The sequence below is a fragment of the Maniola jurtina genome, chromosome Z (genome assembly GCF_905333055.1).
Source record: "Maniola jurtina chromosome Z, ilManJurt1.1, whole genome shotgun sequence".
NCBI classification, from domain to species: domain Eukaryota; kingdom Metazoa; phylum Arthropoda; class Insecta; order Lepidoptera; family Nymphalidae; genus Maniola; species Maniola jurtina.
In genome coordinates this window covers 2,220,542-2,234,315 of record NC_060058.1, presented here as the reverse complement: position 1 = coordinate 2,234,315, position 13,774 = coordinate 2,220,542, and the positions used below count along the sequence as shown (strand labels likewise).

Sequence of the window (13,774 nt, the reverse complement as noted above, 5' to 3'; positions counted from 1 at the left end):
ATTGCCATATTGAAAAATTACTTGCAAGTACTGCCAATGACATGGGTAACATTGATATAGTAGCGGGGATTTTTAGGATGCTATTAAAAAAAGTTTTCTTGTTTATACTATTGCTCATTTAATTATTGCTCTTCCCTTCTTTCAAAATTAAAATTGTCACTTTTCTAGGTAGTGCATTTTGGGAAAATTTGTTCTAGAAATAAGGCTTTATGAAAAGTCGCTCCTCAACTAAACTTCCAAGGGTCACTGGTAGAAGTCTCATATAGAGATAAGTGCTTCCCTATTCAGTTTTCTTTCTTTTTTTCTTGTTACAACTTTCTGCAAAAAAAACACCAGCCAAGTGCGAGTCAGTCTCGCGCACTGAGGGTTCCGTAATCGGCTATTTTTTCAACATTTTGCACGATAAATCAAAAACTATCATACAAATAAATAAAAATCTGTTTTAGAATGTATACGTAAAGCCCTTTCATACAGACGGACGGACGGACGGACGGACGGAGATAGACAGACGGACGGACGGACGGACGAATGGACGGACGAATGGACGCACGGACGGACGGACGGAAGGACGGATGGACGGATGGAAGGACGGACAGACAGACAGACAGACAGACAGACAGACAGACAGAATGATTTGACTTTGACTGAACTGCTCCCCAAACTTCAGACTTAGCCGCGCATTCAGTCTAAAAGCGTGCTGTGCTGGGAACTTGCCTAAATAATAATACGAGATTATATTACTTATCGTACGTAACTCTACATGTCACGTACCTTTATTCAATTGAATTAAGATTATAAGAGACGCGTTATTAACATTAATTTTATTTTGATTAAGTTTTGCTAACGTTCACCACTGTGACAATAAATCAAAATCTGTAAGACGTTGCATTACGAACTGTCGTTTCTTTATTTTCTTCTGAGTTACACCTTTGCTAGAATCTTTTTCTTCTGCTCTGGCGGTTATTTTTTTCGGAGGTTTCTTTACTTCGGTTTCTTTCATTTTTTGCACTTCACATTCCAAATCAAAAGGGCATTGGTCTGCAGGGTATATTGGCATCATGATGACTGGTACATAGTTTGATTCGCCTCCTGTCTGGATTAAAAAAATACTTTTAAGAAAAGGTGAGATAGGTTTATTTGAAAAATATTATTATCTATATGTATTGAACTTTGGATTAGGTAGGTACCGTATGGAACTAACAAAAGAAATAATTGTTGTGTGTTGTTGTGTGTACAATGTAATTAAAAAAATATATACGCTGTGGTACGAGGGGCGACATCTAGCGGCTAACTATTACACTAACTACTAAATGGGAGTGCTTGATTGTGCGGGCCACAAGCTTGCCACAGGTGCATGGTAGTTTTCTGGTGCTACGATAGATGGCAGTGCTTACCTGCTTACAAAATATAATTTTAATTAATTTACAAAAAAATCACATATTAAAGTAACTATTATTGGTATTTATAGCGGTATAGATTCACACATTCTGTGAAAAATTCAACTCTCTACTTATTACGGTTCACAAGATACAGCTCACTGACAGACAGACGGACAGTGAAAGCTTAGAATAGGGTCCCGTTGGTACCTTTCGGGTATTATACTTACCCTTAAAACTATAGAACATAGGTAGTAGATTCCTAGCTACCTGATTTTCAGAGGCACACTGGTTGCAAACACTTTGTGCTGCAGATACTGTATTCGAATTCACTAAATGTTGGACTATGGCCTTAAGCCGCTCTTCGTCTAAGTTACTAGGTTTAGAGCTTTCCCATTTGCCGTCTGGATTCATTTGGACTAAGACAGGCGCTGACATCCCTAGGGTATCAAATCCAGGTTTTGCAATAGGTCTGAAATGATGTTCAAAATTATTGTCGCTTATGTCTTAAGACGGATGCAATTTTCTATGGTTGTTAACAATATAAACTAGTGGATCGCCTCAAAGTAAGACATCGCGGTATTCCAACATAGATTTTGGAAGCGCCATACCGTAATTACCGTAAGATATCTAGGATGGTTTGTCGAAGACGTTCGCCTGTTTAAATTCTGAGAGCAATAACGCAAGAAGTTCGTTTCAATATTAAATTCAAAGATTACATTATGTTGAAAATATTGATACGAATAATTAAAAATGAAATAATTGAGAAATAATAAATGGATTAATTAATAATTGATACAAGTATGGTACCTATTCATGCCATGCTTTGAGTTTAGATTATTATTTCCTAACGGTCCATGTTACCTTGTACCTATTCAGAGATTGAGAGCTGTAACAGGAGTAAAGGGGGGCAGTAACAGAGTAAGTTTAATTTATGAACTTACACTTTTGCAAGTTTAGCTAAGTCTTTGCTGTTCATTTTAAGTTTTCTATTTTTCCACTATTTTTCTGTTTCTTTTAAATATTTATTTAACTTTCAAATTTTGACCGTGCAATCAAAGAATCATAACAATATTTATCTCGACTTTGTCATTTAATTCAACTGCCACCTGCCTGTTATTTTCTTATTTTATTTAAATAGTTTTCACATGTTTGATCTCTTGGACCTTCTCAAGACTTTCTAGGGCACAGACTGAGTATAATCGAAGTTCTAGGGTCAGTTTCTATTCCTTAAAAGTATCGTAGATGGCACGGTCCATTTCAACTAGCCAGAAAATGATAAGGAAGGTAAGCAATTTACCGCGGGCTAATTACGTAAAATTTAGCGATCAGCGAAAATCGCGCAGTCACTGCGCAGTAGACGCGCGAACGATCGCTCGGTATGGAAAATAATCGTATTACCTACGCGATCGCTTGCTAATCGTTTGCTGTTTGCCAATATGAACTATTCGCGGTGATACTAGCGCCAATAGCAATTTCGTAGCGGTAATTGGAACTAAAGAACATATATTATTTTAAAAAACCGGGGAATACGTTACCGGGGAAGTGTTCTTCCCCGCGCCACACCCGGGCAAGGAGGCCACGCCTCGAGGCCCGTACCGCCGTCTTGACCTAGGTCAGATGGATAAATCATGAAACCCCGCTGCTGGTTTAAAAAACCGGTCAAGTGTGAGTCGGACTCGCATACGAAGGGTTCCGTACCATCGTACAAGATATTTTAAGATTTTTATATGTTATATTTCACAATAATGACAACAGCGCCATCTATATGTGGTTTAGTAATATCATATGGCGTAGTAGATATGTAGATGGCGCTTCTATACTTAATAAATAAAATTGGAGTGTCTCTCTGTAATTTCGAAATAAATACCTCATATTAAGCTCATAATAATAATATATAAGTACTTCTTACGGTTTGATTGCCGTGGTCCCTCCCGTAGTCCCTGGAAGGTACCAGTGCTGTGTCTATTCAGATCTCCTATTCGGGGGTCAAGGTTTCGGAAGAATTAGATCCCACCAAAAACATTTCATGTAAAAAGTTAGCCAAGACTCACAAGTTCATAATGTTTTCACTGTTAAAAAGTTATGAGATCTCTAGTAGAGCCAAGCCCCTAGCTGAGCTTAGATTTGTGCTGGCCATGGGACCTATCCCAAGTCCAAAGTAATATAACTCTTAAATGTTCTTGACTATATCACATTTATAACAATAAATAACAAATCACTCTATACTTACAAGCTCTGATTCTACAAACCCTACATCTTGGTAAAAAAATGACGGCTTGGCCGTTTAATAACTTTTAACGTATAATATGTTATGTCATGTAATAGTTTTACGAACATTAAACGGCCAAGCCGTACTTTTTTTACCAAGATATAGGGTTTGTAGAATCAGAGCTTGTAAGTAGAGTGATTTGTTATTTATTGTTATAAATGTGATATAGTCAAGAACATTTAAGAGTTATATTACTTTGGACTTGGGATAGGTCCCATGGCCAGCACAAATCTAAGCTCAGCTAGGGGCTTGGCTCTACTAGAGATCTCATAACTTTTTAACAGTGAAAACATTATGAACTTGTGAGTCTTGGCTAACTTTTTACATGAAATGTTTTTGGTGGGATTTCATTTCTTTTTGGCAGGTGCCCTAATTTTTTTTTGGATCTATTTCTTGTAGGTACATCATTTTCATGGCCCACTCTCTATCGTTACCTCTTTTTTTTAAAGCTTTTATTCAACTTGCAATGTACTCGTATGTAAGTATGTTTGTTCGGGTGGAATCTTGCAACTCAATTTTGAAGCAGATATACCAAATTTCAGTCTTTTAGGACTTCAGGAAACACAGATACTTGGTACGTTTGATAAATCTGCCACGGACATCTTATCCTGTAAACTTTAGTATTCGAGCAACAGATTTTACAGATATGCATCTCATATACGAGGGGATGAAGGGGGACCCTATTTCTTAATTTATCTGTTGTTCATAATTCTTGAAATTCCTACTCAATGCCAAATATCAGTCTTCTAGGACTTCAGAAAGTACCCTTGAATTTGTGACTACAGGTTTTGAATGTCGATAAATCTGAAACTATAAAAGCTAGACAATTGATACTCAGTACGTTTAATGAATCTGCCAAGGACATCTTATCCTGAAAATATCAGCATTCTAGCGGTAGAATTTAAAGATTTGCTTCCCCCATACAGAAGCGTAGAGGGGTGAAATTTCCAATTTCTTAATTTTTTTGTAGTTTGTATGCAATTCCTAGTCTACATACCAAATTTCAGTCTTTTAGGACTTCGGGAAGTACCCTAGAATTACAGACTAGAAGTTTTGACTGCCAATAAATCTGAAACTATATAAGCTAGACAATTGATACTCAGTGCATTTAATAAATCTGCCAAGGACATCTTACCTTGAAAATATCAGCATTCTAGCAACAGAATTTACAGATTTGCTTTTCCCATAAGAGTCGTAGAGAGGGGAAATTTCCAATTTCTTAATTTTCCTGTAGTTTGTATGCAATTTCTAGTCTACATACCAAATTTCAGCCTTCTTGGACTTCGGGAAGTACTCTAGAATTACAGACTAGAAGTTTTGACTGTCAATAAATCTGAAACTATAAAAGCTAGACAATTGATACTCAATGCGTTTAATAAATCTGCCAAGGACATCTTATCCTGAAAATATCAGCATTCTAGCGACAAAATTTACAGATTTGCTTTTCTCATAAGAGGCGTAGAAGGGGGGAAATTCCAATTTCTCAATTTTTCTGTAGTTTGTATGCAATTTCTAGTCTACATACCAAATTTCAGCCTTCTAGGACTTCGGGAAGTACCCTAGAATTACAGACTAGAAGTTTTGACTGTCAATAAATCTGAAACTATAAAAGCTAGACAATTGATACTCAATGCGTTTAATCAATCTGCCAAGGACATCTTATCCTGAAAATATCAACATTCTAGCGACAGAATTTACAGATTTGCTTTTCTCATAAGAGGCGTAGAGGGGGGGAAATTCCATTTTCTCAATTTTCCTGTAGTTTGTATGCAATTTCTAGTCTACATACCAAATTTCAGCTTTCTAGGACTTTGGGAAGTACCCTAGAATTACAGACTAGAATTTTGACTGTCAATAAATCTGAAACTATAAAAGCTAGACAATTGATACTCAATGCGTTTAATCAATCTGCCAAGGACATCTTATCCTGAAAATATCAGCATTCTAGCGACAGAATTTACAGATTTGCTTTTCTCATAAGAGGCGTAGAGGGGGGGAAATTCCAATTTCTCAATTTTCCTGTAGTTTGTATGCAATTTCTAGTCTACATACCAAATTTCAGCTTTCTAGGACTTCGGGAAGTACCCTAGAATTACAGACTATGAATAGTGATGATCATCAGTGAGGGACGAAAACGGCGTATTTTAGGTATCAATAAATCTGTAACCATAAAAGCTAGATATTTGATACTTAGTATATTTGGTAAATTTGCTGAGGACACCTTATACTGAAAATTTCAGCTTTCTAGCGTCATCCAGACCGAAGTTATGACGAGTCGAAAATACGGCGAAACACTTCGAGAAAAAGGTACGTAGCGCCCCGGCCGCCGTTTGGCTCGTCTTGGCGGGGGCACTGCCGTGCCCCCTGATCTCGGGTACCTACGCATTTCTAACTAAAAGGAAGGAAAACATCGTGAGGAAAGGTGTGTGAAAGTTGCCACCCAGCTGCGGGTGGCGAATTATGACCCAAATACTTTCTCTCTGAGTGAAGACCCGTGCTCAGTAGTTGACTGGCGATGGGTTGATGATGATGATGATGAATGAAAGTAGAACGGGGAAAATGGTAAGTATAACGGTTAACATATCTGTCTCTGTTTTCCCCCGTTCTAATATTATTTGAGCATCGACACTTCGTCAGGATATCTTTAACTATCCACCATAGACTTATTATATTACTCTATCTATAGTCGTATTCCTCATTACTGAGGGTCGTGACCCGTTTCCATTAATACCATAATGGTAGGAGTTCTCTTGGGATAAGAATGTGGTTCCCAGATCCTTCGGCATACAACTTGGCTAAGAGAACGAGATTTCGAGTTTCGACTCTTGGTTAATTTACATCAGATGTTAGCGTTAATAACCGGAAACGACGGCTTAACATGCTCTCTGATGACACGGAGGAAACGAAAAGGGCAAATTCGGACCTCTGAAGTCGGCCACCCATCCAGTTATTGACTTGGGTCAACGTTGTCACAACTAGGCCACACGTCCGCTCTACAATTTGTACTGTCTGTCCATAATAATATAAATGTATATGTCATTTTTACGAATTAATGGTAATAGGTATATTTTGGGAGAAGTGTAGTAAAAAACCAAATAATCATTTTAAACTTTATTTTAGTAAGTTATAGGATTTTTTCCATCTCATTTTTTTAAATTCAGGGTGAACAGACTCAATGATGAACAGCCTTGTACCTATTACCATTGCGACAGCAAATCGAAATCCGTGTGTCTGCTTAGCAACCATGGCTTAGGTTTGTTTAATGGCCCTCCTCCACGTTTCTGTTCGGCTCCCTTACCTTTGGTCTTTTTACACGAATGCCATATAAACCTGAAAACAAGGGTAAATTAAAAATTTATAACACCCCAGACTAGTGAAGGTTACAGTAATAACTAGAAAAGAGCTGATAACTTTCAAACGGCTGAACTGATTTTCTTGGAATCTAGCTAAGAACATTCTCGATCAAGCCACCTTTCAAACAAAAAACACTAAATTAAAATCGGTTCATTAGTTTAGGAGCTACGATGCCACAGACAGATATACAGCTTTAATTTTTTTTTTAATAAAAAACTAGACACAATTTTTTTTTGTTTTTAATATATCTACTGTCCCTAAACTAGGTAGAAAATCCTGTGTCTTAGGCGACAGTCCTAAATACATAATTACAAATACCTCGGAGTCCTAATGGTCTGATTGTGAACGGGGCATTGGAACTCCCAATCGGGAAGCTGCAAGATGTAAATGATTTCCTCGTCTTCCTCTGCCTCTTTTTGTTTTTCTGCTTCGGTTTTTGCGTATGGCTATATTGAAAGCAAAAAAATGTACACATTTTCTGGTCCCTTACTTATACCACCTATACCTACCTAATACCTATAATAGTTATTATAATACTTTAATTAAGTACCTGTTTAATTTCTACAACCGAACCAAGTTAGTGAGGATTAGGCATTTTCAAAAGGTCAAAAATAGGGATAGAGTGGGTACCCAAGCTACCCAGAGAATACTTGTTGAGAACGGATGCCCTCCTACATTCCGCCACATTTAACGCTTAGAGCGTTAAAGGAGTCTGCCGACGTTATAATTAAGGGACTGGATGTCACAGTGGAAAAAGAAGAAGTGGAAGAGTCACTAAAACAAAAGGTGAAGGAGTTCCACATTAAGAGTTTTTGGGAGAACCGATACGGTAGTAAGACAGCCCTAGTCGAGCTCCCGAAGGAGGAAGCTCAAAAACTTGCAGAACAGAAAAAGATAAAGATAGGTTGGATGAGGGTCCCAATCAGGCTCTCAGTAGAAAGGAAAAGATGCTACAGGTGTCTTGAATACGGGCATATTTCAATGGGGTGCCCAGGCCAGGACCGAAGCAGAAAGTGTTACAACTGTGGCAACGAGGGACATAAGGCCATAGACTGTGAGAGGGAAACAGCATGCGCTATCTGTCTGGATAAAGGCCAGAGTAACACAAGACATCGAATGGGCTCTAAAAGTTGCCCGTCTTGGAAAGAAAAGGTGCCTGGCGGAAAGATCAAAGAGCCAAAAAACGGGGTCTAGGAGCAGGAAATGGTGCAATAGGCTCGCAGATAAAGGTCCTGCAAATAAACCTGGACAGAACGCGAGCTGCCCATGACCTGCTCGAAGTGACGGCAAAAGAATATAACATAGACGTAGCTATCGTGGCGGAGCCAAACAGAAAAATAGCGCAAGCCCGAGAGTGGGTAACTGACCGGAGAGGTGATGCAACTATAGTGGTGTACAATAAACAGACCCAAGTAAAGGAAGTGGCTCGGGGAGATGGTTTCATTGCAGTAAAACTCTCAGGGCTCACTTTATATAGTTGCTACTTCTCACCAAATTCAAACTTGGAGGAATTTGAGCATGATTTAAATGAGCTATTCGAAAGTATTGTGTCACAACGTGGTGATATTCTAGTAGCCGGAGATTTTAACGCGGCGTCAAGAGTCTGGTCAAGCAAGGCTGAAAATGCTAGAGGACGCCATATTATGGAAATGCTTGCTAGCGTAGATATGGTAACGGTAAACGTGGGGGTTGCCCCGACATTTCAACGAGGTGCAAAGAATTCCACGCCAGACATAACATTTGCTAGTTCAGGCCTGGCGCAGAGAATAACCGAATGGCAGGTCCTAGACGAGGATAGCCTTAGTGGTCATCGATACATAAAATTCCACATATCCCGGGATGAATGGAAACCGCCAAAGCAGCAGCGGGTAGGATGGAGACTGGATAAGTTAGACCAGAAAATACTGGAGACCGTCTTGAAGGAAAAGGAGATCAGCACACCTGAGGAGCTAGTGATGGCAACCACAAAAGCTTGTGATAGAGCAATGCCAAAAAAGGGGCTACCTAGGAAAACACCTGTTTACTGGTGGAATGCAGCGATAAAGCAAAAGAGAGATCAATGCACAAGACGCCGCAGAATATACACCCGTGAAAGACGGAAAAAGGGTAAGGAAGATTCAAAGGAGGATGAGACTAACGCAGAAAGTATTCAACAAATGAAAGAAGAGTATAAGGCAGCGAAAATAGCTCTCCAACTTGCCATTACCAAGTCAAAGGCCGAGAAGTGGAAAGTGCTCTGCGACGAGGTAGACCAGGATACCTGGGGACTAGGGTACAGAATCGTCACGAAAAAACTGCGACAAACCCCACCTCACTTGGACATGGACCTCATTAAATCTGTGGTCAGAGTCTTATTCCCATCTCACGCAAACTTCGGCCGGATTATGGCAGATGCCTCCGAAATGGCGGAATTAACAGAAGAAGAGATAAGAAAGGCAGCAGAAGGGCTTAAGCCAAAAAAGGCCCCAGGACCTGATCTTTTGTGTCCAGAGATCGTTAAATTAGCTGTGCAGATGATACCCGAGAAAATCAAAAGTGTGATGCAAATGTCCTTTGCCTCAGGAACATTTCCGGCAGCCTGGAAGATAGCGAGTCTGGTCTTACTTAGGAAGGCCAAAAAACCAGCAGATGACCCAACAGGATACAGACCAGTCTGCCTGCTCGCCTGTTATGGCAAACTGATGGAAAGACTGCTTCTCAACAGGATTGAAAAACTACTGCCAGACCACGGCGGCCTCTCCGACCATCAATATGGCTTTAGACAGGGTCGGTCCACGCTCATGGCTGTAAGGAGAGTAACGGAAACCGCCATGAAGGCAAGGCAAGGCACAAAGAAAACCAGAAAGCTATGTGCGCTGATCTGCCTTGACGTGAGAAACGCTTTCAATTCAGCTTCGTGGAGGGAGATCCTTTTAGAGATACGGATGAGAGGTTTCCCAGGCTACATTCAAAACCTGCTTAGTAGCTACCTGGAGAACCGATACATTGAAGTGAAGGATAGTAAGGGTTTGGAGGAGAGGATCCAAGTTAGTAGCGGAGTTCCACAAGGATCCATACTTGGCCCAACACTGTGGAACATTCTATATGATGGCGTTTTCCAAATAACGCAGGAAGAAGGCACAGAACTGGTGGGGTTCGCTGATGATTTGGCTTTGTTAGTCGTGGCCAAAACTGAAGCTACCCTCATGACACGGGCAAACACAGCACTTGACCGAATAAACACCTGGATGAAAGGAAGGCAGCTCTCCCTAGCGCCGGAAAAAACTGAAGCGATAGTGTTTAGTGGAAGGCGAAGGCTAAATCCCATTAATTTTTTGATCCAAGGTGCTAGAGTGACACCAAAAGAGCACATTAAATATTTGGGAATATGGCTGGATAAGAGTCTTAACTACAAAAAACATATAGAAGAGGTAGCTAATAAAGCCCAGAAGCTGACAGAGGCACTATATAGACTTATGCCTACAAAAGGAGGGCCTAGAGCGAGCAAAAGGAGGGTGTTGGCATCTGTGGCCCACTCCATAATTCTCTACGGGGCACCAATATTCAGGGAAGCTATGAAGGTGGAACTGTACAAGAAGAAATTGGAAGGTGTCCAAAGACGACTGGCTATAGGTATTTGTGGAGCATATCGAACAGTCTCCACTGAAGCCGTGCTGGTGATAGCTGGGCTTATCCCTATAGCGAAACTGGTAAGCGAACGCGCTAAGCTGTTCGATAGCAAGGAGCAAACACTTATAGAAGTGCGAGAGGACACCTTGAAGGAGTGGGCAAACGAATGGTCGGGAGCAGGAAAAGGGAGCTGGACCAGAGAACTCATCACCGACTTGAAAAAATGGCACACCAGGAAGCATGGGGAAGTAGACCGCTGGCTGACACAAGCGCTCAGCGGTCACGGGGTGTTTAACACCTACCTCTTCGCAATTGGGAAAGCACCGAGCGAAGGCTGCTACTTTTGCGGAGAGGAAGACACCCCGAGACACGCAATATTCGAATGCCCAGGTAGTGCCGACCTAAGGGCAAAAGCGCTTCGATCGACCGACGCGGAGGACGTGAATGCCGGAAATCTTATGGCGCGCATGCTGTCGAACGAAGACGCCTGGCTTAGATATAGCCAAATGCTGAGGGCTACCATGATGCGAAGGGAGGAGAAAGAAAAAGAAGAAAAGAAGAAGATAGAGATCTAGGAGGTCAGCATGATGTAATGCCACGCAGTTCCGTGCTCACCTTGGCAGACATGGGGAGGTTATTTTAGTCCGTGCAAGTCGGACACACCCTGCCAGCAGGCAGATGTCCGTAGGGATTTTTTCCTCCCCCGAAGAAAAAAAAGAAGAAAAAAAAAAAAAAAAAAAATTCCGCCACATTGACCAAATGCAAGGGTTGGCAGATGTCACTTTTGAGCTCATGATGGAGAACTCTCAGGCGTGCGAGTTTCCTCACGATGTTTTTCTTCACCGTTAAAGTAAGTGATATTTTCATTGCTTAAAAGTTCAAACGCACATATATCTCCAAAAAATCTCAGGTGCATGCCCGGGATCGAACCTCCGACCTTCCAAATAAGAAGCCACTAGGCTATTACCGCCTATGTACCTGCGCGGATCCGATCTCGCAGCTCAGTTCTCAGCCTGTTAAAAAGATCAAGTCGGAATTATTGTATAGATACTCGTAGGTAAGTAGGTACTTACGAAAACACTAGGAGCAGAAATCGCTGCGCTTGGGTCTAGGAATCCGTCCAAAATTTGTTGGTTAATCTTGTACTTTCTCGCCAGGTTGAAGTGCTTTACTTCATCTTGGGCCATTGGAAACGTTATGAGTGGTCGCCTAGTCGCAAAAAAACGATAGTAGGTATATACTACTACTTATGGATTATAGTACTAATTAATTATTATTAAAGATAATTGGATACAATACCATTGTTTATTTTTCGATATTATTTATTTATCGATAAATGATAAAACTGTTTCTTAAACTAAGCGTGGCTGAGAAAATGCTGGTTGTTAATTTATACATACTTACTTACATTAAAAATCTTAAAATGAAAATTCTCTTTAAAACTCTGACTTCAAAAACCGCTTTAAATTCGAGCACAAAAAGAAACTACCTTATCAGAAATCGATGAGAGACGCCCGCTTAACTTCAGCTTTGACTTATTTTGAAAAGATTTTTTTGCCATACTTAAGTACCTACCTGAAAGGGTCCAAGTATAGAGCCCGTTCTGGCAATTTGAAATGTTTCTTGATGTAGTCCTCATCGAGAAGCTGGAAATGGTCTGTTGCTCTACTGGTTGTGGCTGGTGTAGGCAGAGGGTTTGGACTGTTCTTGGGACCCCCATCACGTGGGACGAGACAGATGAGAGGCAGGTTTGACTTCGCTGAGCTGCCCGGGCTGCCGGGGCCGCCGCACGGACAGCAACTGAGGAAATAGAAGCACACCGTCAGCATCACAACTCGCCACCGGCCCACTACTAAACACGGGCTCAAGTATCAACAATGCGCAGCCTTGCGCGGGACTGCAATTACTTATAATATAATGTATGGTAGGTATAATCTTATTCAAAAAAAGTTACTGACTGACTGACTGATTGATCTATCAACGTATAATTCAAACTACTGGGCGGATCGGGCTGAAATTCTTCTTGAGGCCTTTTGGCTTAAAAGTACTTATTAGAGGCGCCGGGATAACCAGTCCCTTCAAGAAAGTATGATGATGTATGAGTGTAGCACAACTTTAAAAAAATACTTAAACGTTTTTTCTTTCCTTCTTTCAAATTTGTTATTCATGAACCCGCTAAAGGATTTTTGAAAAGTCGCGGGCATAAGCTAGTATTATTATAAATAGAATATTTGAAAGGAGCAACCGCCGAGCTTCTTGCTGGTTCCTTACGGTACTATTTAATTCCGAACTAGTGCATGATCAGTGCACGATAGATAATAAAGGATGATCAAGCAATTTACCTTGCCATTTTAAGGGGACGTTTTTCCAAATACCCTGAAAATACTTAAATCCACAATATTAACATTTTTTTTGGTGTCATTATGTTTTAAAAATTTTATTTAATGAACTTAGAGTACATTCTTTAATTTTTATAATAAAATGTCGAAATGACAATTTTGCTTTTTGAGTAAAATATTTGACGTCGTACATAAGTACCTACCATTTTTTTTAATTTGTCAATACAGGTTGTAAATAAATAAAGCCTATAGGGTTGTTACGCAGGCAAAGCCAGCGGCTGACGCTAAGTGAGCATGCGTAATATGACATATCTATGGTAACATCTGTATTCCCACGGCTCCGCGGAAACCCGAGGCAAGGAGCTGACGCCGAGTAGGTAATTCTTGGGAGCCGCGGTGTGGGAATATTAGAATAGTTTGGAATTTGAGATAGTGTATTATATTAAGACAGTAGAGGATGCCCGCGAGTTCGTCGTGGATTTAGGTTTTCAAAGATCCCGTGGGAACTGTTTGATTTTCGGGATAAAAAGTTGTCTATGTCAATTACAGGGTCGCAAGCTACCTCGGTACCTTTCATACAAATCGGTTAAGCGGATGGGTCTTTAAGAATCCCTTGGGAACTCTTTGATTTTCCAGGATAAAAAGTAGCCTATGTCCGTCCCTAGGATATAAGCTAACCCTGTAACAAATTTCGACAGAATCGGTTAAACTGTTGAGCCGTGAAAAGGTAGCAGACAGACAGACAGACAGACACACTTTCGCACTTATAATATTAGTATGGATTAAAATAAGGATATTATCGCTATCAGTCCTTACATCCACCT

The 13,774-nt window shown here is 40.4% G+C and overlaps 2 protein-coding genes across 2 annotated transcripts; both read right to left on the bottom strand.

Moving 5' to 3' along the window:
• Nucleotides 1–802: 802 nt before the first annotated feature.
• LOC123880378 lies at nt 803–2,455 on the bottom strand. The gene is made up of 3 exons (XM_045928488.1): nt 2,321–2,455; nt 1,647–1,848; nt 803–1,093 (listed from the first exon to the last, which is right to left on the bottom strand). The coding sequence occupies exons 1-3, from the start codon at nt 2,353–2,355 to the stop codon at nt 848–850; spliced, it is 483 nt and encodes a 160-aa protein (XP_045784444.1). The 5' UTR covers nt 2,356–2,455; the 3' UTR covers nt 803–847.
• A 4,291-nt stretch (nt 2,456–6,746) lies between these two features.
• Nucleotides 6,747–13,079, bottom strand: LOC123880374. The gene is made up of 5 exons (XM_045928484.1): nt 12,954–13,079; nt 12,187–12,411; nt 11,685–11,820; nt 7,321–7,448; nt 6,747–6,978 (listed from the first exon to the last, which is right to left on the bottom strand). Exons 1-5 carry the CDS (start codon nt 12,959–12,961, stop codon nt 6,846–6,848), a joined length of 630 nt encoding a protein of 209 aa, XP_045784440.1. The 5' UTR covers nt 12,962–13,079; the 3' UTR covers nt 6,747–6,845.
• Nucleotides 13,080–13,774: the final 695 nt, after the last annotated feature.